Below are 27,548 nucleotides of genomic sequence, written 5' to 3' on the forward strand. Positions count from 1 at the left end.
CAAAGGGATACATGGGAGATAGAACCCAGAGACAAAACATGATCTGATGTAGCTCCAGATACAAGTAAGGAATAGAGGCTCACATACTTGGCACCTCTTGCAAGCACAAGCGTGCCACGAGTAATCTTCCATGCAAAGTCTCCAAAAGACACAAAATACCCTGCATCATCAAGCTGTCCAGCTGACATAAGGCTGCGAGTCAATGCAAGTACATGGCATACATCATGCAAAAAAAAAGAACTGCAAGAAGGAAACAACAGCCTAACATCTCCAATGCCCACAATGTCAAGAGACCTGTCATCACCAAGACGCACAGAACCAGACATGGTACAATAGGTATGAAACCAATCTCTATAGGGTGTCACATGAAAGGACGCACCTGAATCCAAGAGCCAGCACTGCACATACATAGAATGTATCTTAGAAGCCTGTAAGGCATCGCATAAAGAAGCTGCAAGTATGTAATCATCATCTAAATCAGTGGCATGCATGACATTAACCTCTTCTATCTTCACACTGGACTTTGCAGGTACAATACTACGCTCAGAAGACATTTCTTGCACTTTCTCTTTTCCCTTTTCCTTGCACTTATCATCGCGCATTTTATCACACTGCGGCCTAATATGTCCTACTTTCCCACAATAATGACAGGTAAGATTAGACTTCCATCCACGAGACTTACTGCAACCACGTGATTTGGACCCAGACTTCTGAGAGTCCCTCCCCTTATGATCATTATCATGCCTGCCATGTCTACCACCTCTAACGGTCAATGCATGTGAAGAGTGGTAAGCATCATTGTTTCTCCTATTAATTTCCTCAGTCAATAAAGCACTCTCAACATCTTTGATTTTCAGCCCATCAAGCTTGTTCGTGCATATGGCAATACAGAAGACATCCCATGATTCAGGCAACGTGCCAAGCAGAAACAACAGGTGCAAGTTGTCTTTGAACTCAATACCCTGTGACAATAGACTCTTAATGATAGCATGAAACTGATTGAAATGAGATGAAAGGAATGTTGAGATATCGAGCTCCACTCGCGATATGCCAGGGTGACCGTTGTGCATTTATGTCACCGACTTGTTAGCCGCAGATGCGGTTGGTACACTGCCCATGAATAATAGCTAGATGACAGCTATCCTTATCTACTCTAGTTCGTGGCTCAGTTAGTATGCAACCTTAGTTAGTTGAGTTTGGTTTGAGCCCCATATATAGGGTTCTTCTATTTCTTTGTAACAGAGTTCTTTTTGGCTTACACAAACTAAGAAGAGAAAAACTGTTTTCAGCCTCCACCTTTGTGTGTATTCCCCCATTGTGCAAGCAAGAAAGCTACAAGTGAGACTCCTTCCTTCTCTCCCACAATCTTGACATGGTATCAGAGCCTTGTTTGTGGTAAGAAGCTCAAGAAAGCAAACCAAGTTCGCGGTGTTCTGGTAAGAGGACTAGTATTGCTTTCATTTTTCTATTTTGGGAGCAAGTCTCTGCATAGCACAGCCGGAAAGTGCAAGAGTGCATTGTCTTAGATTGAGACGCCCTTCGCGGTGTAGCAAGAGGGCAGTATATGTTGCGGGAAAGGGCTTTAGCCATGGGTTGCTCTGTTTTTTTGATTTGAGGCCATTTCGGGGCTTGTTTTGGAGGCGGAAGTTTTCTACACGCACTCAGGAAAAGGCCCTGTTTTATGCTGTGCGACCACTGTTCTACAGGTCGGTGAAAAGTTACTGTAGAAATTGCATCGTATGCCTGTGCGCAGAGACATTGGAAGTTATAGAATCATCCTTGTTGCCTGTTGATGCAAAATCGTCACTAGGATTGACTGTGTGGTCGAATACTGCTTTCGTCAGTTTTGCATATTTGCCCTTGTGAGACTGAAGCTGTGTTCTTTGCAGTGACAGAATTTTTTGCAGTGTTCTGTAATGGCGTCTGATTCTCTTTCACAGATTGTCACTGCAAAGCTTGACAAGAATAACTTCCAAGCATGGAAGTTTAGAATGACGAATTTCCTTATGGGAAAAGGATATTGGGAATTCGTTGCAGGAAATGAAGAAGAACCAGTTCTTCCTGATGTTCCCAATCAACAACAAATGCAGGCATTTAAAGCATGGCATGAGAGAGCCAGGAAAGTTATGTACTCGCTGTCTATCAGCATTTCAGACTCTATGATTGTGCATATTCAAGATGCAAGTACGCCAAAGGAGGCATGGGATACTTTGTCAAAAATGTATAGCACAAATACGCAAGTCAGGAAAATGCAGCTCAAGCAAGAGTTGCACAATGTGCAAAGAGAAAGTATGAGCATCAATGACTACCACATGAAAGTGAAGAAGATTGCAGATGCACTTGCTTCCATTGGGTCACCAGTGGAAGATGATGATTTAGTTTCTGTGACCTTGAATGGTCTAGGAAAGGATTATGCACAGTTCCGAACATCCATTTCCGTCCGTGAAAGATTTTCTGATTTTGAGGAGTTGATTGCTCTTCTAATTTCTGAGGAGCAAAGAAATGGTGGTGCATCTTCTTCAGAAGGAACTTCAAAAGAAGTTGTCTTCTACTCAAAAACTGGAAAAGGTAGAGGCAAAGGTACAGGAGGCCGATCTGGAGGCCATTGTAGAAATCAGAATATGCAGCAAACTCAAGAAAACCAGTCCTATGGAGGAGGACATGGTAACTCTAGAGGCAGAGGGATCCAAAGAGGTCGTGGTAGATGGAAAAGAGGCCAAAATGCAAACAGCAATGTTGAATGCTACTACTGTGGTAAAACGGGTCATATGGCTAAAGACTGCTATAAAAAGCAGAATGACATCATGAATGAAAAATTGCAACAAGGGAATTATGCATCTTCTAGTAGACAGGGTGATGACAGAAATGAGCATTTGTTTATGGTGCAGCATATGACCAATTCTGTGACAAGTGCAGAAGAAAGAAACGATGTGTGGTATGTTGACTCAAGTGCATCAAACCACATGACAGGTCATGCAGAATGGATGCAGGATGCAAGGAAAATGGAAAAACCAGGATTTGTGGAGACTGTGATGATACTGTACATCTTATTGTGCAGATTGAAAAATTTCCTTTGTCTATGTAGGATGGGAAAAAGAAATACATGTCGGATGTATTTCATGTCCTGAATATCACCAAGAACCTAGTTTCTGTTGGTCAAATGGTTGAGCAGGGCTTGCAGGTCAGATTTAACTCTCATGGATGCTTTGTTGAGGATATGAAAAATAAAGGTCGCTTGATAGCAAAAGGAAAGAAGAAGGGCAGAATGTTTACATTGGATGCAGACATGCCTGAATTGAGTGCAGCAATGTTTGCACATGGGACCGGTGTAGTTGCAGATATTGATATCTGGCATAAACGCATTGGTCATGTTAATGTACAGTGACTTAAATCAATGCAAGCCCAAAATATTGTTGCAGGATTGCCTAAATTCAAGCTTGCAGAAATGCATAAGGTATGTGAAGCCTATCAATTTGGAAAACAAGCAAGGAAACCATTTCCTAGACATGTTCAAGAGAGTAAGAAGCCATTGGAATTAATCCACTCTGATGTGTGGACTACTAAAGCTGCATCTCTTGGAGGTTGTCATTATTTTGTCACTTTTATTGATGACTATAGCTGAAAAGTTTGGGTGTATCTTATGAAAAAGAAAAGTGAAGTTTTTGGGCATTTCAATACTCTTAAAGCTATGGTTGAAAAAGAAACAGGCCTGCAAATAAAATGCCTAAGGTCAGATGGAGGGGGAGAGTACCTCTCAAATGAGTTTGCAAGGTTCTTGCAGGAGCATGGCATAAAGCAGCAATATTCATGTAGTCATACCCCACAACAAAATGGAATTGCATAAAGAAAAAATAGGCATATTGGAGAGGTATCTCGTGCCATGCTCAATGAAAAAGACCTGCCAGATTTTTATTGGGCTGAGGCAGTTGCTACAGCAGTCTACATAATAAACAGGACTCCCACTGCAGCAATACATGGCATGACTCCAGAGGAGAGGTATACTGGTAGGAAACCAGATATTTCTCATTTGAAAATTTTTGGTTGCATTGCCTATGTTCATGTGTCAGATGAGTTGAGATCCAAGTTGAATCCAAAAGCTGAGAAGTGCATCTTTATTGGTTACTCTCTGCAGCAAAAAGGGTATAGATGCTATAACCCTTCTACTCGTAAGTTCACAGTGAGCAGAGATGTTGTTTTTTATGAGATGAGTAGCTGGTATAAACCAGTAAATGTGATTGATAATGTAGATGCACAAAATGGTAATGCTGCACAGAATTCACAGCAGCAGTCACAAGATATTAGTGGACCTGGAGCGTCCTCTAGCAGTGGTTCACATTCTTCGCCATGGACAGGCAGATTGAGATCAGGAGAATCTTCTCAAAGCAATGCAGATAGTGGTATTTAGGTATCACGAAAAGGAAAAGAGAAGGTAGATCAGCCCATGTTTGATGTGAATGGAGGTCACTCTTATGTGGATGGTGAATCCAGTGGCTTAGAACAGAGCATTGATGATGAGTTGGGTATTCCTTCTATTGTTACACCTGGAGTAAGGAAGACCAGGGATGTTTTGAGAGCACCTGGGAGTGAACCTACTTTACGCAAGTCTACCAAAGCTAGGTATCCTGTGGATAGGCTGAAATATGATGGATTTACAGCCATTAACTATGTATATATGGTTAAAGTGATACAAGAACCAGAACCCACTTCTTTTGAGCAAGCCATGGGAAAAGAAAAATGGGAGAAAGCCATGGATGAAGAAATGGATGCCTTGGAAGCAAATGCTACATGGGAATTGGTACCTTTGTCTAAAGATAAGAATGTAATTGGTTGTAAGTGGATTTATAAGGTGAAGCACAATGCAGATGGTTCTGTGAACAGATACAAGGCAAGATTAGTAGTCAAGGGGTATGCACAAATGTATAGCATTGATTATGAGAAAACATTTAGTCCAGTTGCAAGGATGGCAACCGTAAGAGCAGTCATTGCTATGACTGTATCAAAGGAATGGTCTTTACATCAGATGGATGTAAAGAATGCCTTCTTGCATGGTGATTTGCAAGAAGAGGTCTATATGGAGCAGCCACCAGGTTATGTGCATGTTGTTCATCCTGAGTTTGTTTGCAGGTTGAAGAAAGCCTTGTATGGCTTGAAGCAAGCACCTAGAGCATGGTCTGACAAGATAGGACAGTATCTTGTCACTATTGGCTTTCAGATTTCCAAGGCAGATTTCTCACTTTATGTGAGAAAAACAAAGAAAGGTATTATGCTGCTTGTCATTTATGTTGATGATTTGATTATCACAGGTGATAGTGATGAAGATATCCTTCATGTGAAAATGCTATTGAAGCAGAAGTTTGAGATGAAGGATTTGGGAGAGCTGTGTTATTTCTTGGGCATTTAGGTGATTAGATCACCAAGTGGGATATGGCTCTTGCAGAGGCAGTATGGATTGGACATGCTGTCCAAATATGGGATGACAGGCTGTAAGCCTATTTCAGTTCCTTTGGAGCAGAATGTGAAGTTGAGCCCAGATGCAGGTGAGCTTCTGGAAGACCCTACTATGTACAGACGCATAGTAGGAAGTTTGATTTATATGACTATTACCAGGCCAGATTTGAGCTATGTTGTTGGATTGGTAAGTCAGTTTATGCAGGCTCCAAGGAAACCACATTTGGATGCGGCTAGACGCATACTCAAGTATGTGAAGTCCACATTGCTATTTTATGAGACTGAGGTTCAGATACACTTGCATGGATACACTAATTGAATAGGCTGGTAGTATTTCTGATAGACGATCTACCAGTGGATATGTGTTCTCTTTTGGGAGTGCTGCAGTCACTTGGAGCAGCAAGAAACAGCCTACAGTTTCCTTGTCGAGCACAGAGGCTGAGTACAGGGGTGCAGCAATGGCTGCATGTGAGGTAGCTTGGTTGCATAAGCTACATTATGATATGCATCAGCCTACAGATGGGCCAGTTGTCATTTATTGTGACAACATGAGTAGTATACACTTGGCAAATAACCCAATCTATCATGCTAAAACAAAGCACATTGAGGTGCATTATCACTATGTGCGGGAGAGGGTTTTACTAGGTCTTATTGATCTAGTTTATGTCAGCATAGAGGATCAGGTAGCTAACATATTTACAAAGGCATTGGGCGCAGAGAAGCTGCGCAAGTTGAGAGACCTACTTGGTGTGTAGGAATTGGGATTGAGCTCGAGGGGGAGTGTTAAGATATCGAGCTCCACTCGTGATATGCCAGGGTGACCGTTGTGCATTTATGTCACCGACTTGTTAGCTACAGATGCGGTTGGTACACTGCCCATGAATAATAGCTAGATGATAGCTATCCTTATCTACTCTAGTTTGTGGCTCAGTTAGTATGCCACCTTAGTTAGTTGAGTTTGGTTTGACCCCCATATATAGGGTTCTTCTATTTCTTTGTACCAGAGTTCTTTTTGGCTTACACAAACTAAGAATAGAAAAACTGTTTTCAGCCTCCACCTTTGTGTGTATTCCCCCATTGTGCAAGTAAGAAAGCTACAAGTGAGACTCCTTCCTTCTCTCCCACAATCTTGACAAGGGAGGTCCCCTCCATGTGAAGGTCCATTAACTACTTCAGCCAATACATTTGTGATGCGGGACTCTGCTGCGGATAGAGCTCTTGAATCTTCTCCCATAAATCCCATGCACTCTGATTCTCATCTTCAACAAAATTATGATGGACCTCTTCTGAGAGTGACAAAATAATGGTAGACTTGCATAGCTCATCAACTTCCATCCAAACATCATTATCCATATCCTCAAGTTTAATGCCCTTGAAGCACAAGGGTGTAATCTGCAATTTTTGCACCAAAACCTACCATATTTGGGACTTCCAATACCCATAGTTGGTACCATCAAACTTGGCAATGTTAAAGAGAGCTGTATCTTTCAGATGACCAGCCATACTGTCCCAAATCAAAGAAAAAAACCAAAATTGCAGGTGGTTGTAATTAGCAAAAAATGCACACCACTGCTAAAACTTGCTGAAAGGGTGGATTTCACCAAGAGAAGCTCCTGTCCACCAAATATGACCAAGATAACATCAAATAGAAAGCGTTACCCTCATAGAAGTGCTCAAAATCTGCAGATTTCAGCTTGCTATAATAAATGATAGCAGTATGTAAAATTGTCCCAAAATGAAGCAATCACTAATACATATGTTGCTGCAACTGCCAGGTAGCAAGATACATCCAACAGTGAGTGTCTAGGGGCAAGAAGCTATCAAGAACTATCAAACCAATCACCTGTCAGGCAAGAGACATCTCAAAGGTCTAGAAGTCATGGATGTAATGGGTCTCGGGGTAAAAGAAGAGACCAAGCACAAGCACAATTGATAGAGCAAGACGCTCAATACATAACCATCCAAGATGCATACAAAAATGATAAACCTGTGACAAAGATAGGTGCCTTCCCCAAAAGGCGTATCAAATAAGCCCACTATAGACAAACTACAGACATAAAGCTCTCAAGAGAGCAAATGCATGTAACTGTCCCACAAGCTCAAGCTCATTTGTAAATAAGACTCTGTATACATCCAAATATATCGAGAGGCTTCCACTAGAAGTGAAGTCAGATGCAAAGAGAGCAAGCAATGCTCTAATGCATCAAATACATAGCATCAGACATGCCAAATCCCAGTAGGATACATTCGGAGCATAAATCCCAAGCTATCTCAGACCCATAAAGCATAAGCCTGAAAGCATTCAAAGAGCATGTAACGGACAACCAAATGTAATGCCCAGTAGATCCAAAATGCTCAAATACATCTGAAGATGAAGCTCCAAGTAACTGTCAAGCATGGGCAAACCAAGTGGGATCCATATCTGACCAATGCATAAATGCAAGAAGCCTAAATGTCTAGTGACAATAGGCATAGACCAGTCCAAAGCATGCCAACTGAAGCCAAATGCCAATGAAGAACAACCAATCGGAGCTTAATCCAAGCTCAAAAGCATTCTGGAACCAAGAAGAGGCATTTGACAACCTCCAAATGCATCGGTATGATCATTCAAACCTCTAGGAAGCATCGCGTATCCGTGAACCAATGCATACACCAAGTAAATGTGCTTCAGCCCACCATATTATTGCAAGCAATTTACTGTTATATGAAGCTCAAACGGTGCTCAAATCTGCTCCAAATCAGTCCCAAAGCATAGACATAGCATCCCATAACATCCGGTCATCACCGGGCATTAATAGGCATCAAACGGGCAATGCCAAGAAGCATCAAACAGTAAATGTCAAGTTATGTCCTATTTTGACAGTCCTAGGACTGTGTGTACAGCAAAGGGCTGAAGGGAAAGCACTCAAATCGAGCACTTGGAGTCAAGCACTCATGCCAAGGAGTCAAGCAATGCTCAGGAAGCTTGCCAAAAGTGCTGGGAAGCCAAGGAGAAGTAGGGAAATGCCAGGAGCAAGTCAGCCCAGCCCCCTAAAAATGCATCGAAAATTGTGATGGCTGTTCCTGGGGGCTGGGGGGTCTTCAACAGGCCTCGGGGGGCACTTGGCAATGTCGATGGGGATCCAATACAGCCCAGGAAGAAACCGATGAAGGTTTAGAAGCTCCGGGATGAGGCGGGAGATCAAAACATCCTGCAAATGAAGGTGCCATAGCTGCCATTGAAGCTCGGGTTGAAGCTCTTCAAATCCGAGCTGAAGAGAATGCCAGGCAAGCTCCAATGCCTTTGCTCTGATACCAGTTGAAAGGAAAGTGAAACCCAGGAGGAAGAAGCTTGGCGGTGAGAGCTATGGTGGATGGTGAGCAAGAGCCAAGAGAGAGAGAGACTCAAAAGTGGGAACTCCAACAACCACAATGTGTGGCCGGCTTTATCCAAACTGTCACTAAAAGAATAAAGAATAAGTGATTGTGACGAGCACCCACCACCTGCAGTGTCCAGTGGTGGGTACTGTCAGTGTAGTAATATACAGGTGGCTAGGCAAAGGCTCCTTTACCCCCAACACAAAGCAAATATTGCAAAGAGGGAAAGCTACTGTAGAAGAGCTACCTAGTGGTAGTGGTGTCAACATTATTGAAGCTTGAGTGTTAACAACATTGAAGCTTCTAATTTGCGAGCCATTACAAAAAGGAAAAAGGCTAAAGAAGGCAATAGGGATAATGTAAAACCTACTAAGGCAAACCCTAAACATTATGATAAAGGGATGCAAGTCCTTAACCCTAATGTAGCAGCCAATCCTCTGAAAGCTAATAATGGCAAAGGTGACTCTCAAAACAAGTTGCCGAAGAAGAAGGTAAAATCCAAGAAGGAGGCACTAAAGCGAGTTCAAAGGCCAAAGGAGAGAATGGTCTAGTGGGAGAAGAGAACCATTGCTAATTATCATGAGTTTGATTTAGCAAGTTCTCTTTGCAACGTAAATCGTGATGTGAACCTCTTGCAATTGATCAAGTTATCTCTATGAGTATATAAAGAATTTAAAAAGATTTTCTCACTAGGTATATCGTTAAGCCCTTAGCAGTAGCTCGTGTGGGAGAGGATTAGTTTGAGCATACTGAAAAGCATTGCCCAAGAGTAGCAGTCTATATTGATGGAATATTAGTGTTCATTTATGGATTGCTTTGCTGGATATAACCAAATGGCTACTACAAAGGAAGATAAGCTAAAAATGACATTTATTACTGTATTTGGTACCTTTGCATATCATGTGATGGCATTTGGATACGCAATGCGTCAAGTTCTTGGCAATGTATAGCTTATAAGACTTTTGGTGATATGTTCCCCCGAGGAGCTAAAAATCTTTATCAACGATCTGGGGGCAACCACCATAAGGGAAAGAATGCTGATTATTTTAAGGAATTGTTTTGAGTATTGCATGCAGTTTTGCATTGCTCTTAACCCAAGAAAGTGCGTCTTTGGAGTGTCCTATGGACTGCTATTGGGTCATGTGGTTAGTTCAACTAGTATTGCAACTGATCCTGAAAAGATAAAAGGTATTGTTGCTATGCATCATCCACGTACTCCTAAAGAAGTGCATAGCTTTCATCAATGGGATATTAACAACGATTTATTAATGCACTGGCAGAAAGAGCATTGCCATCATTGACGAATCTATTATATTTTAATTGTTTGTTTGTTTGAAGTGATCCTTGTTAAGTATCCTTCGAGGATGTGAAACAAGAATTGGCAAAAGTACCAGTCTTGAAAGCACCCAAAAGGGCTGAGGTTTTTTATATATTTTTAGCATCCACAATGCATAGCATTAGCTATTATTTAGCCTAGATCTAGGAGGAGAAATGGTATCATCCAATAGCATTTGCTAGTCATAAATTGGGGATATCTGAACATAATTGCACCTACATGGAGAAATTGTGCCTTGGGATGGTGTTTGCGACCAAAAAGTTTAGGCACTATATTCTCTATGAAAATGTAGTATTTTATACAAAGGTAAAAGGACTTAGATTGTTGCTAAACAAGTTACAGCTGCCTGATTGCCTAGCAAAATGGTTGATTACTTTACAAGAGCTTGATTATGAAATTAGGAGTAAGCCACTGAAGTTGCAAGGCATCATTGAATGTCTTGCAGATTTTGGGGAACCAAAGAAAATCTTAGCTGAAGTTAGTGATATTGAGGGATTGTTTAAAATTGATACAGTCTCCATTCCATCCTGGTATGCTACTATAATGCACTATTTATCCATAGTAGAGATTGGAGCCGCTTTATCAAAATTGGAGAAGAGGAAAATTAGACAACAAGCTTTGAAATTGGCCTTGATTGCAGGAACACTATATCGGCAAGGGGTTGATGATGTTTACTATCGATGTGTTATGCTTGACAAGGTTTTGTTTATCTTGGAAGAGTGCCATGACTCTACTTGTGGAGGGCACTTTTGTTGGGCAGTCAACTGTACAAAAAGCTTTAAGAGATGGATATTGGTGGCTGTCCATTTTTGAAGATTCATTTGAGTATGTCAAGAGATGTGATATATGTCAAAGGCATGACTGTAGGGAGAATAGGAAGTGCCCGTTGGCTCCTATTATGGCTATACTACAATTTGAGAAGTGGGGCATTGATTTTGTGGGTCCCATTACATTGTCATCTTCTACATAGAAGAGATATATCATAGTAGCAAATGACTATTTTACGAAGTGATCAAAAGCACGAGCGACGAAGAAGGACGATGCAAAGGAGACTGCTAGCTTCCTGCTTAAGTGTCCACCAAAGGAATTAATGTCAAATCGTGGAACCCATTTTCTAAATAAGGTGATTAAGAGACTAACTCAAGCATGGCAGATTAAGATGTCTCCTTATAACCCGTAGGCAAATGGGCAGGTTGAAAGTACCAATAAACAACTTGTGGGTATTCTATCAAAGATAGTATCAGAGAAGAAACAAGACTAGGATAAGAAGTTATCTGTGGCAATGTGGGCATATAACACAGTGTTTAAATGAGCCACAGGCCACACCCCATTCAAGTTAGTTTATGGGGAGGAGTGTGTATTACCCCTAGAGATTGAGTTACTGACCACCATAAGATTTTCAATTAACCATTCTTTGGGGGAAGAATATGCACTTTTTGAGTACTTTACGACTTTAGCACACCTGGATGAGCTTAAATTGTAGATTCTATTGTTACACCAGGAAGTGGCTAAGCCTTAGATGAAGCAATTGCATGATTTAAAAGTGAAGAAATATACCTTAAAGAAAGGGCAATTAGTTTATACTATGATGCACATAGGGAGTTGTTTCCAGGGAAACTAAAGGCTAAATGGAATGGTCCCTACAAAATAGTCAGAATAGGGAAAAATAAGTTCACAACATTACTAGCCAATCTACAGGGAGTGGAGTTAAAAAATAAGGTTAATCTTAATAAAATTAAATCTTATTATCTCTAAATGCATTAATGAGAATTATACCTTGCAAGTCCATGCTTGACTGATCTCGAACTTGCAAGAGAAAACATTGGTTGATGGGGCGGCTAATTTTTTACTGGGAACACCCATACTTGGAGTAGAGATATCATTAGGGAAAGATTATTTGGTGGAGTAAGGGATCTAAAATCATTGAGCAAGAGGATAGATCATTTGTTTAGGAAATCAAAGTCTTATGTCATCACTGCTTATGAATTATGACAAGTATCCTTGTTATATTCAATGAAGAAGGTGGGATGGAGCCTTCGGTACATCCTCCGAATATGCTAAATTTTAATTATCATAATTACCAGTAGAGGTGACGATGATTGGCTGTGTGAACCCATTGTGGAAATATACATTATATTTTGATGGAGCGTCCAAGGGTCTCAACAAGAAAGGGAGTATAGGTGTGGTTATTAGGGATCCCCACTATAGAATCATGATGAAATTGATTGTCTACCTTGGGGTAGTAGACTTTACTAATAATATGGCAGAGTACAAAGCTTTGATTATGGGATTGAACATTGTGAAGAAGAGCGGTATTTGCTAGTTGTTAATAAAAGGGGATTCCCATTTGGTTTTGAACCAACTGAATGGGATGTACACAGTACGAAACCCTATTCTTTGTATGTACTATCGTGTTGCCCTAAACCTAATCGATGACTTTGAGAGAGTGACTCTTTAGTTGATTCCATGACATTGGAATCACTTTGCTGATTCATTAGCCAACTATGCATATGAAGAAGACCTCTTTTTCAATTATGGCCCTAGTTTGGATATATTTATTGATGACAATACAAGGCCCAATCGATTGTGGGAGATTTTATTAGAACATGCTCTATATGGCAGGGGATGGTTAGTATGGCTGATGTAAAGAGTAGCTGAGACGCATTTGCCATTATTATCTTGGACCCATAGGTTGGTCAAAAAATACTTTATGCATACGCCTCTTACTATCTATGCAAGAGGTATGGGTCACAATTTAATGCATTTAGTTTAGGGCTTGGAGCCCAAATTTCTCCTTGGACTGGAGCATCTTGTTGTCTATCAATGTTAGTCCAAGGAGGGTTTTCTATGAGTTACATTGCTATATTCCTTTAGGCCAAGAGAACAGAGTTTTAGATGCAGAATGTTATATCTCTTTAGGCCAAGAGGGCCAGTTCGTTTGTTGTGAAATGTTATATCTCATTAGGCCAAGAGGGCCCCGTGATTGTTTGGTGCGGGTGCTTTTAATTGGTTTATGTTTTAGTGTTGTACCAAACAGGTTCAAGGGAGTGCTTGGAGAGAGCCTTTGTTGCGTGGGAGCCTCTGATGGCCAATCTAGGTGGTGTCATTGCCTTTCTGAGCTTTTCCCCTTAAGTTTCTTATATAAATGTATTTGTGGGGGTATTGTTTTATTTTATTGGGGATCGGCATGTCATGGCATGAAGTCCCAAGGTTTAGCTAGATATGTCTAGGGAGGTTCGAGAAATTGGCCACCTCTTGTGAAGCCATTGTCTAGCATTAAAAGAGTCATTTTGAGGAGCCCTAAGAGTGACCCTATCTTGCTATCCTCCTAGGCAGCTATTTCTAGGAGCTTCTATTAGTGGTGAGGCAGCTAGGGAAGCGTGTCAAGAAAGAAAGATCTTAAGAAAAACCAATATATGGAGGTGTGTAAAAAGGGGTTCTAACCCCTCCCAAATAAAAGCTGAAATAAAAAGGAAAACAATTTCCTAAAGCAGTTTTCTAGGGACGAGTCAGGCGATGCCTTGCCCATCCTTCGGGGTGACATCTTGCCACAAAAGAAAAGAAAAAGGAAGGTTGGAGCAAAAATAGAAGTGAGCGTTAAAAAGGGATTAAGTGCCGCCTTGCGAGGGCTTAGTAGGTTCTTGGGTATCGAGACAAGACTCAAGACTGATGCCCTATTCTCCTTGGGTCACTATGCTCAGCTCCCTCCTTTTTACACGCCCGAGTTTTAGGTTCTAAAGGAAAAAAAACCTAAATGGAAAGAAAAAATATATAAATAAATTAGATTAGGCTATAGGATTCCTCGCCTAGTGGGAGCTCCTGGTTCTGGTGTCCTCAGTTAGGTAGGTAGGTCAAACGACCACTTAGGACAATCTCTTTAATAGTTCTTTTTAGCTAGGTTGTGTTGGAGCAATTGGTTGACAATTGACTCTTGACTCCTTGATCAGATACTGCTTAGCTTCTCCCTCATGGATTTCATGCTGTGATTTTTGTCTGGGGAAAGGGTGCAAGCTATGATATGTGTTGTTGTTTCTTTCTTGTCACAGCTTGATGCTTTTTGTGGTTATGTCTGTGTAGATCAATTCGTGGGATTCAACGGCTGAGTTGCTCTATCCGTTGGTCGCCAATGAGAGTTGGATTTCGGGACCCGTTTTTAAAGCGTTTGAGCCCATTCTTAGAGTAGAAAAGTGGCCAGGAGGTGTCAAGGACCAAATTTTCATGCAAAGTTGAACGGTGGCGAATGGTTGAGATAGAGTTTTCCTAAATAGATTTTGACACCAGGAATCCAACACGTCTCCCTTTGTCGATCGGAGGTCGTTTGACCCCCCATTTAATCCACGCAAGGTTTAGCACTCTAAAGCAACTATGTGATTCAAGAGCCGAAAAGTGCATGACGGGGTCAAGGTTTATAGATTTTGATGTCACTGAGTCATCCGTCCAATTAGATTGCAATTACGAGTCTATTTGCCCCTCCAAACAGGCCAAAAACCCTTGCGGAGCAGTGTGAAAGTAGTATTTTCAAAGTGGAAATTTAATAAATGACATGAAATAAAATGTAAATGGAAAAAAAAACATGCAAATTCTTGCCTGACAAGAGGAGGAAGCATTTTTTGTTTTGCACCCCATTTTTGGATGGATTTGTGCCTCTTCAATACACCTCGATCAAGACAGAGAGAGAGAGAGAGAGAGAGAGGGATGGAAGCTTGATCTACACGAATGAAATTTCAAAATATTGCAGGGTAGCTAAAAGGTGGAGCCCAAGTGGAAGCAAGAGAAAAGCAAGAACTATTGCAGATGGAGCAAGAGAGAGAGAGAGAGAGAGAGAGAGAGAGAGAGAGAGAGAGAGAGAGAGAGAGAGAGAGAGAGAGAGAGAGAGAGAGAGAGAGAGAGAGAGAGAGAGAGATAGCATGTGGGGCCTCTAATAGTTACAATGTGTGACTGGCCTTCCTTATTGAATATTCACTGAAATAATAAAAAATAGCGTGACAATGATGGGCACCTACCACTTGCAATATATCAGGTGTGTGATCACGATGTGTGAAGAAAATACATGGCGGTGTAGGCACATGTGCCTTTACCTCCAACAACCTCCCACTTAAAGGCGCATGTGTCTCTATGGAGGACAGAACAAGAAAAAAATGACAAAATGTAAATTTACATAAAGTACAACAGTATGAGGAATAAAAGTCATCTCATTCTATGCTCATCATCTTCCTAAGGAAGGCAAAATGTTCCACTAAGAGACTTTCAGTGAGCAAATCTGTGATATTCTTGTCAATTGAGATCTTGATACAAGCTCAATAAACTTGTCCTTTACCACCTCCTTGATGAAGTAATAGGACATCTCAATATGCTTTGTCTTTCCATAGAAGATTGAATTCTTGGCAAACTAAATAACACTGATAGATTTCTAATGTAATGTAGGAGTAATAGGAATACCAAGGTCTGGCCTAATCATAGGGCCACCTTGCGAGCCTCATACTTTGCAACATACTTTGCCTCAATAGTAGGTAAGGCCGTGCATTTTTTCTCTCTTCCAACAAAAGTGAAGACATACCCAGAGGTGGACTTCCTACTATCTACGTATCCTATATAGTTGGAGTTAGTGTAACCCATGATTGTAGTATCGTGACCACCCTAGTAAATGCTCATATCTATAGTGCCTTTTAGGTATGTTATGATACCCTCCATGACATCCCAATGTTGTTCCATGTGTAGCCATATAGGGTGCCACAACTCCCACTGCAAACGCCATGTTTAGACGAGTGCCTATCATGGCATATATCAAACCACCCATTGCAGATGCATAAGGGATCTTGGCAATCTTGGCCTTCTACTCATCTGATTGGGGACAAACTACCCCTAACTGACCTTCACATGGGAACGTAAAGGGTAGCCAATAGGCTTAACATCCTGCATATGGAAACACTCAAAACTTTCTATATATACTCCTTCTATGATAAGTAAAGAAGCCCCTAAGAGCAATCGCAAGTGATGCACATCCCAAGAACATATGAGGCCTACCCCAAAGTTGCTTCTATTAATGATTGGATAGCCCTTCTCATCAAAGCATGGAAAGATCCAAATTCCTTAGTGGATAATGTTATAGCTTTTAGTTTCTCTTCCCAACATAAAATGTGAAGATGCTTGTGACCTTGAATTCTATGTATCTTCTTTACCTGGTATAGTAAATTAACTATACCAAGTCAATGGCCTACCCTTGATACCCATTCCTTCTACTACAATAAATAGTAAAGATATTCCCTTGATTGGTCTTGATCTTTTAAACCATGAAGAACAAAAAACTATTTCATCTCTCACTAAAAAAGCAACTAAAAAAGAGTCAAATAGAATTGTGACATGTGCCTTTGCTGGAGTAGTTCCACTTCTCCCTCCTAGGTAGCAAGACTTGACTCAATGAGCATAAGTTATGGGATTTTAAAATGATAAACCAATGTCGTCCTTTATCCATTAAATTCTTGGCACTTATTTGTAGCCTCTCCTAAGAAGCTATCAACCAATGTAAGTCATCTGCCATACAAGCTTGACAACTTCTGTCATTTGATTTTCCATTTGATCTTCATCTTGTTAGACTTTTAGAACTTGACCACACTAAACATTCTGGTCAAGATCTCACTGCATGTACAAAATGTGCATTAATGCAGATAAAACAACCAAACCTAAGAAATTTCTTAAAAATTACTGGAACACTTACTCACCCCTTGTCAAATGCCAGTGTGGTTCCGCAAGTAAACCCTACTCAACTTCCATCATTTGGGTGGAGCATTTACTTTGGTTTGCATTTTAAAATCTTCCTAGATTTTCCCCTTTCTCATCGAGACCAATATTTTCTTTCATCCACTAGGTCTTGACCATCCCAGTAGAAGTAAGATCTGCTCTCACCATTTACTCTTATTTCCACTCTTGCATTCTTGCACTTGTTAAAAATCTTTACTACTCTTCCTCATGACACCACTTTTGCCTAAATTAGTCAATACACCCATAGCCAACATTATTGAGCTTATCTTGCAATCGCAAAAAGAAGAATATAATAACAAGAATATACTTTCTTTAGCTTCTTCCAATTGAGGACCTTCAACCTCTAAGAAACCCAGACAATATAGCGGTACCATGGACATGTAGGAGATTACCAAAGCATTGGAATATTTAGACAATCCTAAATCAATAAGATCACTCTTATCCAAAAGTAATGAACTCTTCAAACTTTCTAAGAAAAAAAGAAAAAACCAAAGTTTTATTCACATTTTATTTATAAACAAAGGATTTGATCTTATTAAACCTAGAGAATTTTTTATGGAATTAGTGGATAACTTTGGTATAAAGCAAATAGTACGTAATAGTCATATTGTATTTGGATGGAAATTTGCTAGTTGTATTGGTAAATTCACATATAAACATGAGGAGATGTTTAAAGAGCCTTTTGATATCAATGTAGATTGTATTTGTACCAACTCTAAAATATTCAAATCCTTTTGTAGAAACATAGATGAGTATGGTTCACATGTCTTTATGATAATATTCACATATTCCATTGCCCTCTCCTTATTGATATTTTTTAAAGGGAATTAATCACATTCCAAAAGTACATATTAATATATTTAACCTTATAGATGAACTTTGGAAGGGTTGCCAAGATCTCTACCGCATCTTAAAGATCCACTTATGCTAAGAACATAGAAGTCATCTTAGAAGTATTGTTTTGGGAGCATTTTAGAAAGAAATTCCAAGACATAATCAAAATCAAGTGTCTTGGTATGCTAATAAAAGATTCTTATACAAATTAAAATATGTTACTAAATGTGTTTTCATATCTAGATTAGACAAAGCTACACAAACACCCATATCCATGTGAAAAAAGCGAATTATATTAGTTGCTTTAAGAGGGATTTAGGGACTTGAATTTCTCAATATTGATCTCAATGATGTAGACATATTTACATGTTTGTTTTCCCTTCTTAAAGATATTAGCTTGCCCACCCCCCAAAATATTTATATTCCCATCATTATGGGAATATATAAAATACATTCAGGTGGATTACAAATGCACATGATTGTTTGTTCTCTTTAGTCAGATCTTTGTTAGCCAATACTCTCCAAGCCTTGGATTTGGTTATCCAAGAATTCACTGAAGAAAATGCATAGAAATATAGACACCTTCTCTAAAGTCCATGCTCATGCATATTAGATTATCCAAAAAAAATTCCCTCATACATACAGCTGACATTACTTCTTCTTGGTATGAAGCCATCCCAGACCATGGGTCTAATAGCCTGATGGAAGCCATGATTGGCCTAACTAAGTTTCCCAATTGGGGTATATTGGTTTTAAAAACATAGAAACTTGATTTTAACGACCAAAAAGACCAAATATATGTTCCCATTTCTTGAAAAGTTTATTCAACTAAACCAAGAAGTTCTTGAAATTTGTTTTGTTTTGAGTTGGGAATACCATTAAAAAATAAGTTAAAGGTATCCCTATGGGATATGCTTGTTCACCACTATGGTGTAATCTGTATTTTGTTTCTTCGAAATTTGAATTTATTAAACAGTTTTCCAAGCTTAGAAAGTTTGATATGTTCTCATATTTTAGATTATCTTTTAGTTTCATGGATGATTTATGTTTTATAAATAAGCAATTCATTGTTGAGTGCTTGAAAGGTGATATGTCTTTATCACAAGATGATGCTATGATATATACCCATTACACATTATATCTATAAAAAAGCATGTATAACACATTTGGTACCACATTTCTTAACATAGAAATTAAACTTACTTGATTGTACATAGGTGACTATTCCTCATCTATTGCATGGAAAAAAGATAACTTACCTTGTCAAACCGTTAGCTATATCCATGCACAAAGCAACATACCTAAATATATGGCATAGAAATTATACATATTGCCAATGTTTCCCATTTTATATAATGCCTCATTTGCTCAACTTGCATTTCAATATTTTTTGTACTTGATATACATGTTCCACAAGAATGGTTCTGCAAGGATACAATAACTAGGCATATTATTGATTTTTTGAAAAAAGGATGACGGGACCCAAAATGGGCCCAACACTGACTCTCTAGGCACTAGCCAAACCCAAAGCCTCTCTATACTCAAAGAACATGCCCTCTATGCCTCACGGCCAGGAGCATCTAAGGGACACACTGCCCTAACTTGTACATTTTGTGTTTGTTTTAGATTGTAATCCAATAGTTAAGCCTTCCCCACACTCCTCAGAGGGAGTCCCTACACATATCGGTGCAAAACACCACGTAAGCACAGACAAAGGAGGCACCCCTCAGCTAAATGCTCGCGGCCCCGACTGCAGCTCTCCTACACCTCGGGGATTGGCCCCTCGATGCGCCGCTAACACAAATAGCACGTATGTCACAAACTCCACTCTTGTTTTCAAGCGTTCCAGGTGATATAGATATTTTCCTCACTAAATAGTCCCCAAGGAAACCGATTGATTAAACTTACAACTTAGGATATCTCACATACTCAGCGTAGGTCATATGCATGAATACGATTGCAATGCATCCAATAATGATACCATGAGTTGCGTGCAATGCAATTGTGTATGAACCATAGTGCTCAATCATTTTATCATTTAGAAATCAACATTGTACAAGAAATGATGCTTTATCTAGGATTTGAATATCTTTGCCACCCCCACCCTACTAGTAGCTTCATCCCTTGAGATGGCTTCCTAGAGACTCAAATTAAGTGTGTAAGCATAGCTACCCTTAAGTTTTTCAAAATTTCATAGTTTGAGTGGGTGAGGAGGAGCTTCCATGTGAAATTGTTATGGTAAGCATGGGTTAGAAATTGTTTCTTGTAAGTTATGGCCATTCCTAATCAAATAATTGATGCTTTATCTAAGGTTTGAATATATTTGCCACCCCTCACCCTACCAACCAATCTCTCTCTCTCTCTCTCTCTCTCTCTCTCTATATATATATATATATATATATATATATATATATATATATATTAGATTAAGGCTAAATGTATGTGTTTCATCTCTCTTATGAGTTTTAACATAGAGTTTAATATAGGGATATAACATATATGTTTATGAGTTTTAAGATAAAGTTCACTCTCTCTCATGAGTTTTAACATTGTACAATGTGTGTATGTCTTATATGTGCTTATTTATAAAAAGATTTTAATAGTTCTCTCTCTTTTTCTCTTACTTTATAATAATATTTAATAATTATATATTACTTACAAAAGGTAAAATATTATCTCTTGCTTTATAGTAACATTTAGCTATTACATATTACTTATGGGAAATTATATATTTATATATAATTGTTATTTATTTATACTTTTTGTTATCATCTATGTGCTTATATATTATTTTCTAATATTATTTATCTTATATTACTAATTGTCTCTCACAGTTGATTTATTTGTGGCTTAACCACTCATGAACCCTCTTGCCAAATGAGATGTGTCTTAAGGCACATAGTGCCTTAAGTCTTATCAATATTGGCGCTTTGAACCCCAATGCGAAGCATTGAAAGCACATTGGCACAAAGTACATGGAGAACCTTGTCATAGAGCACCTAGTGGTTTTCTATTTACAAACCCATGCTTCACCCCACGGTACACCCCATCTTTTTTGCCTATTATTGGCTATTAGAGGCATGGTTTTCTCATTAAAAACGAATGTACTAATAGACCACAAAAGGTAAATGGGGCTAACACCATTTTTGCAATTTAAAAATGCATTTGGAAACTAGCTCATGTGACCCTAAATTTAAATTGAAAATTAAAAAATAGGCTAAAAACTAGTTTCTAGTCCAAACCCTCACATGAACAACTCCCATTATTTTCAACTATAATTGAGGCTCTCTTTAAATCTCCACATTGTATGTCTAAATTTGAGAAAGTCCAATGTTTAAAACATTTTATGAGGATTTTCACTTTTTTTTGGGGTCTAAAATGGCATGCTTTGTTATGTTATCATTGTCCTTATAGCTATATTTTCTTATCATCTCTTTTTGTATTTGAGATAGTTGATGTTGCAATGCAAGGCAAATGGACCAAGAGACAATGGCCCTATGGGGTACAACTAGCAAAAGTGAGAGAAACATGAGTTGAGGAGTAATATAGTTTAAAGCCTCCAATACTCTATCCCAGGTTGATATAAGTACAAATAGTACTTTGCTCGTTGTAGGGAGGGTGTTGCATGCCAAAACAACATCAAGCATTCTTAGTCTCTTAGCAAACTATCTTAAAAGCAAAGATGCTCTTCCTAAGCTACTTAGTCGCAAAGTCTCTTTGCAAGTTTCTTCAGAATGCTCACATAGAGACTTTTAGGTCTTCTCTTTATGAAATCGAAAGGTCATGCATTTCCATACCACTCTCATAGTAACCACTCAAATTAGGTTCCAAAGTTCAAACTAGCTTCATCAAGGCCTCCCTTGTCATCTATATAACACTCTTGAAGCTCAATTTAGAACTAATGAGCATTAATAGGATGAATAGAAATGCATAGATGTGCTTCAGTTTCTTATGGTCACATTATGCAACAGGGGAATAGCTCAATGGTGAGATGCATTGCTTTAATAGTTGACAAAAGTAAATGACTGCATAAAGGAGATGGAGGAAAGTAGTGATTTCCTATTCGCCACACCTACGAGACCTTGCAATAGCACCTTGCTTTTTGTTGGATGTAGTAGTGTGAGGTTGGGTTTTGAGTAAACCTGTAGCCCCCCACTATTGTTGTGCATGACCGAGTGTTGATGGGGTGAGTGGAGTTTCACTGCCCCACTAGCACTATGTGTGACCTTGCTCTTAGCATTGAATCATGCCTTATCCACCCATCAATGAATTATGTTCCACAATGCCCTCACCTTAGAGCATTCATAGAAAAGGTGATGAATGCTTTCAACTTCCCAACTACAACTGTTTTTTAGGCGAAGGAAGTGTACACAGCTTAAATAAATCGACCAAGCCCCATCCTTAGGAAAACTCACTCTGTGAATGAGGACGATTGAGGTCAACTCGAGTCGATGGAGGTACACTATGACAACCGTGACACAGGCAAGTTGATGAGACTTGTGGTAGGTTAGATGTGTGCGAGGGTTCACTGACTAATTTTAGTAATGTTAGTGGAGTCAACAAAGGACTCCAATAGTCTATTTTAATGCAAGTGGATTGATCTCTGCGTAGGAAGGGACTCTAGAATGTCAACCTTGCTTGATAATTCTGTTTCTTGAAGGGTTAAAGGCCTTAGGCTAAGAGTTTGCAAGACGATGAGGATGACAGTTGGGATTTGCTGGCTTGCCATGTAAGCGACACGCGGCAGGAAGGCAGTCGCACACACGGAAGGGTGCGAGAAACACAGGCCACAGAACAAAAGGAGCGAGGGAGAGAGAGACACTTGCGCCATGGATCGCTCTCTCTCTCTCTCTCTCTCTCTCTCTCTCTCTCTCTCTCTGCGTGTCCCTGTGTCTTCCGTGTCCGATTTCTCGCTGATTAATCTAAACTTGCTCCTCGAAGGAGCCATCGCTCTTTCTCAATTTTGATCTCTCTCTCTCGCTCGCTCGCTCTCTCGTGCATACAAACTAGCTTCTCCCCTCCCTCCCCCCCGCCCCACCCCACCCCCCCCCCCCCCCCCCTTCTTCTTCTTCTTCTTCTTCTTCTTCTTCAGGTGGCAGATGATGCATTGGTTCAAGACGCCTCCCAAACAAGCCCCCGACAGCAGCACCAGCAGCAATAACCCACACCATACCCACCACCCCAATGTTGAGATCGCTCCCGGCAGCAGCCTCGCTGTGGCACCAGGCCCCCCTCAGCCATCTCACCCAGGCAAGGAGGAGGTTCTCCTCATCATCCCTGGCGCTGTCGCGCACCTCATCGATGGCCAGGAGAGCATCCACCTCGCGACGGGGCCTCTCTCTGTGCTCCGGCTTGCCCAGTCCGATGGCGAGGGCATTGCTGTCTTCGTCAAGGTCGGGGAGGACCTCCAATGGCCCCTCACCAGAGACATGCCCACCACCAAGCTGGATGCCTTCCACTACTGCTTTGCCCTAAAAGTCCTGCCAGAGGTAGAGCAGGAGCTCGCCAAGGAAGATCATATGACATCGCACTCGAAAACAGGGGACGACCGCGATTCTGCAACCCTTAATTATGGCCTTTCGTTCCCATCGGCAGACAGGGCCTCCCAAGCTCTTCTCACAGCGCTAGATAAGTTATTGCAGCGTTATTCTACTTTCTCCTTTCCTCAGGTTGTGCAAGGAGCCCCTGAGACAGAGATAGGGAATGCCAATGGGCAAGCTCCGGAGAAGAAGTCGAGCAAAGGGACACTCGTCAGGCTCGAAGAGTTCTTCTTTGGCAAGTCCAATGTACCTCCTACTGCAAAATCCACTGATCTGGCTGATGCGAAAGAAGGTGCAGTTCCAGCAGCGCTAGGCACCCTGCCTCCATCTGATGAGCGACGCAGGCTTGCTGAGGAGCGATCAGCAGCGTACTGGACAGTTTTGGCACCCAATGTCGAGGAGTATAACAGCAGCATGGCTAAGGGCATTGCTACTCAATCCAACACACTATTTAAAGGTCTCTTCTGGTGCAGTGAAGCCACCATTGAGCAGCTGGAGCGGCTTGGTGACTATGCTAAAGCACACATCAAGCCCAATGACAAGCCTACTGAGATCAGCGCACGAACTCTCAGGAATCTTCGGAGGTAAAAAACTGAATGGCGACAATGAGTTACGCATGTCAGCTATGTTTGAGTCAGCATGAGTGCGCACATGTTTAAGGTTTCAATGTTTGCAAGGACTGATTTTTACACAGGGTAAAAAAGACGTCCAAGATGACAGAAAGGGTTGCCAAAGGTGTGCTGGCTGGGATTGTGACTGCCACAGGCATAGCAAGTGGCTCTATGATGAGGTCTAAAGCAGGGAAGAAGTTTTTCAGCATGCTACCAGGGGAGGTGGCACTTGTGTCCTTGGATGCATTTGGTGAGCATGAAACTGGGAAATGCAACATAGTTTTGTATCTGTTATTAACTTTTTGCTTATTTGTTGCAACACCTGGAATTAAGCAGGTTCTTATGCTAGAGAGAGAATAATTCTAGGTTGAATATAAAATCTTCAGCAATGCTGTATTATTCCTTATCACGTGCGAGACATTTACATGATTTAGTGTGTTTACGTAGGGAAGGTGTTTGATGCTGTGGAATTGGCTGGGAGGAGTGTCTTACATAGCACAAGAGTGGTTACTTCTGGAGTGGTGGCTCATAGGTAAGTCCTTTGACCTTGTGTAAATTTGATGCATACAAGCCGTTGTGATATGTACAACTGACCACTAATGGCTCTAATAGGATCACTCTAGTTTTGCTCTGCTTAAAACAATATTCTGTATTTGCATGGCTAACCTCGAATGGCTCCAGCAGCATTGACTCTAGATCCGGCTTTACATCTTTTGAGGGTTTGAATTTCCATGAGATCATATCGGGATTGATTCTAAACCAGAATTGCCTTGGAGATCTTCACAAGGATCTTCATGATAGGTCCAGGCCTTCCAAAGGTGATGGACAACTGCCAGAGTCTATCCAATCTCCCTTATCATTCAGCTTCACTACCCCTTAGCCTTGCAAAGCCATAATGTTTGTACATGTGTCTTGATACTATCCTCTCTTCCACCAACACAGTGTGTTGGGGCTTGCTTTTCCTTTCTATAGTTAACGTTGCATCTTGTAGTAGGCATCAAGCATTTCATCACCATTTTTACCACATGTCCTTTGCTGTCAATTCAGTTATCTCGGGACTCGTTATTGCATGACATGATTATTTAACCATTGTTGGGGTATCCATTCTGTATGGTGGGCTCTCACAAAACTGATGATTATATGTCCCTTCGCATGCTGAACAGGAAATTATGAGCATGTTGGCACAATCTGTTGTGGCTCTCTAGCACTACATCCTCCAATACTTGGACTTGCATTTTGTAGCGTTAACAAGTTGAGCACTTGATGGCCACCATATGACCTAGGCTCTTGCAGTATGTTGTTTTTGGGAACTTGGTATATGCCAAAATTTTGGCCGCCTTGGCATACACGTTCAGGATTACGTATGGAGATTATTGGTACCAATTTTTAGGAACAAATAGGCATGTATCAGGGGAATTTTCCTTAAGTCATCAAAGGATTGATTTTACAGGTAGCATATTTCAAGCTTTACTGTTCAAAGTTGCCAAGCATTTCCTTCTAGAGCATGATCACATGCAGATTCCTTTAGAGTATACCATTCAAATATAGACTATTGCCTCTAAGAAACACACAGATACATTGGTACATTATAGAGCAGCTGCTCTGTTGTTTTTCTTCTTAATCCAAAAGGCTAGCACTTAAATGTGGAAGACAATTGTGAAGCTAGCACCTCAAAACTTTGCATGCTTGACAATCCGACAATTTGCTTATTTTTGCCCAATAAAAGAAGAGAACAAGAAGATGGGAGCAAGAAGGGGATGCATTTCGGCTCAGTCCAGGAGTACTTTGGGGTTCGGCTTAGTTGAGAAGGAAATTAGCCTTTCTTCATGCAGTGCTTCCTTTGTGAACCCAAAATGGAAGGATAGAAGTTGAAATATTCATACGGAGTCTATAAATGTGTTTGGCAAGATGTCATTTCAGATGAAGGCATGACTAAGCATGTCAGAGATAGAATTTTTGGCTTGATTAGGCCATCAGATTCAATATTGGTATTTCTAAAAGTGGCTTGGGTGCTTCTTCTCACATATAGTTGTCACATATCTGCTGACTGCAAACCTTGTAGATTGTTTCCACTTGCTTGGATAGCTGATCGCGCAAATGTGATCTAGAACTTAACAAGCCAACCTAGTACTTTCACCAAAATGAAAGTGTGCACACATGGAGTGCTAGTGTGTGCTTGTTTGGGTGGGTGCTTATGTATCTGTGTCAGGGTGTGCATGGGTCTGTGGGGCCTGGGTGTGATACTGGTTCTACACTCGCTAAAACAAGATTACCCTTGGTACCATTCGTTGATGTTGTGCTTTGAATGTGAGTACATTAGCATACACAGGTGCTCATCAACCTTAGTCACTCAGACTCATCCTTTGGCCCCTGGAAGCTGTTGTGTCTGTTTGAATCTCTGCTTGTTAGACTGGCTGCTCATGCTTCATTGTTCTCTTTGGTGCAGTTCTGGGCTCTTCTGATTCTTTGGAGCCTTTGCAATTTGGTTGCATGTGAAGGCTACTAAACACCTTTAGAAACTCTTTGCACCAGTCCATCCCTTACAATCTTCTCACTTGAGGATATAGAGTTCAATATGTCTTTTGACCAATGCCTTCGAGTTATGTAGAACTACAGACAATGGTGTTTAGGCATTCTGTACTTCCAAAAAATAATGTACTAGTTTTTTTGCAGAACAAATGCATGGACATGTGTGCATGCACTTGCATGTAAGTTCATTTAGACGCTCATTGTTGCAATCCTCATATAATAGCTGCTATATTGGTGCTATATTGAATCATCCCTGCTACATTGAGCATATCACTTTGTTTTTTGTTTAAATTTTAAAATTTGAAAGTTTGTGCATGCATGCACCTTTTGTCCGGTTGCACTTTGATGCCATGTAGCCCAGAAATGAAACACCTACTTAGATGAATCAATTTCACAGGTATGGGGAGCAGGCAGGGGAGGCAGCAAGTGAGAGTTTGGCAACGGCAGGTCATGTCTTCGGTACAGTGTGGACTGTTTCCAAGATCCGAAAGGTTCTCAATCCAAACAAAGGTGGAGCCAAGGTCTCCAAATCAGCTCTTATTAAGTCTGCAATCAAAGGCAAAGGACCTGGCACATAATGTAAAACACAAGTGCACCAAGTTCTTGACATGTTGATCTTTTTGTACCAACCACTTGCATTTAGTCCATCAGTGGACTTCATAGCTTGAGCCCAGCTCAGCATTACATGCTCTCATTTGGGGTGGAAAAGTGTGAAACATGAGAGGAGTGGTGCTGCAGGCTTATGTACACTTCTGGCACCTGTGCAAATTTGCCATCTGCAGTGCAATTGTATGGCCTGTGAGGCAGAGCACTTATTTAAGAAAGAGAACTTGGACAGTCTGAAGCTTCTCACATATTTCTCGCACTCCGTAAATGTCATGTATCTCAAGCCAATAGTATCTGTCTCAAACTCAAATGTATATATATTCCTTTGTTATATATTTTGCTCCAGTGTTTTTGTAAAATCTGCAACAGGTAAACTGCAGTTTCAACAGTGGTTCTCAAACACCCAGCCTATTAGAGCCACAGATTAAGGCTCAAAAAGGATGGTTTGTCCTGCTTACTGGTCAAAACCACAATTTACATGCACACATCTAAAGGCAACATTGTAGGTCAATAAGGCTTCATACAAAT

General features: G+C 40.5%; 1 protein-coding gene across 3 annotated transcripts; it reads left to right on the forward strand.

Moving 5' to 3' along the window:
• Positions 1-22,553: 22,553 nt before the first annotated feature.
• LOC148018993 (senescence/dehydration-associated protein At4g35985, chloroplastic-like) lies at positions 22,554-27,254 on the forward strand. Of its 3 annotated transcripts, none has more exons than XR_015695062.1 (4): positions 22,554-23,858; positions 23,969-24,135; positions 24,338-24,417; positions 26,812-26,880. XR_015695062.1 is itself a non-coding variant. In XM_087701544.1 (4 exons), the coding sequence occupies exons 1-4, from the start codon at positions 22,834-22,836 to the stop codon at positions 26,990-26,992; spliced, it is 1,458 nt and encodes a 485-aa protein (XP_087557670.1). In that variant the 5' UTR covers positions 22,557-22,833; the 3' UTR covers positions 26,993-27,254. The 3 variants fall into 3 exon arrangements, 2 of the variants coding, with proteins under 2 accessions (XP_087557671.1, XP_087557670.1); XM_087701544.1 differs by having other exon boundaries at positions 22,557-23,858; positions 24,333-24,417; positions 26,812-27,254; XM_087701545.1 differs by lacking the exon at positions 24,338-24,417 and having other exon boundaries at positions 22,556-23,858; positions 26,812-27,254.
• The last annotated feature ends 294 nt before the right edge of the window (positions 27,255-27,548 follow it).

Source organism: Lygodium microphyllum, chromosome 20 (genome assembly GCF_053477565.2).
Source record: "Lygodium microphyllum isolate KBCC chromosome 20, Lygodium_microphyllum_v1.1.10, whole genome shotgun sequence".
In the NCBI taxonomy this organism is placed as follows: Eukaryota; Viridiplantae; Streptophyta; class Polypodiopsida; order Schizaeales; family Lygodiaceae; genus Lygodium; species Lygodium microphyllum.

Excerpts from the sequence above, each read along its gene's own strand:
- LOC148018993 (XM_087701544.1), top strand. The coding sequence starts at position 22,834 with ATGATGCATTGGTTCAAGACGCCTCCCAAACAAGCCCCCGACAGCAGC. Across the intron at positions 23,859-23,968 it reads ACTCTCAGGAATCTTCGGAG|GGTAAAAAAGACGTCCAAGA; the intron begins GTAAAAAACTGA and ends ATTTTTACACAG. Across the intron at positions 24,136-24,332 it reads TGTGTCCTTGGATGCATTTG|GGAAGGTGTTTGATGCTGTG; the intron begins GTGAGCATGAAA and ends GTGTTTACGTAG.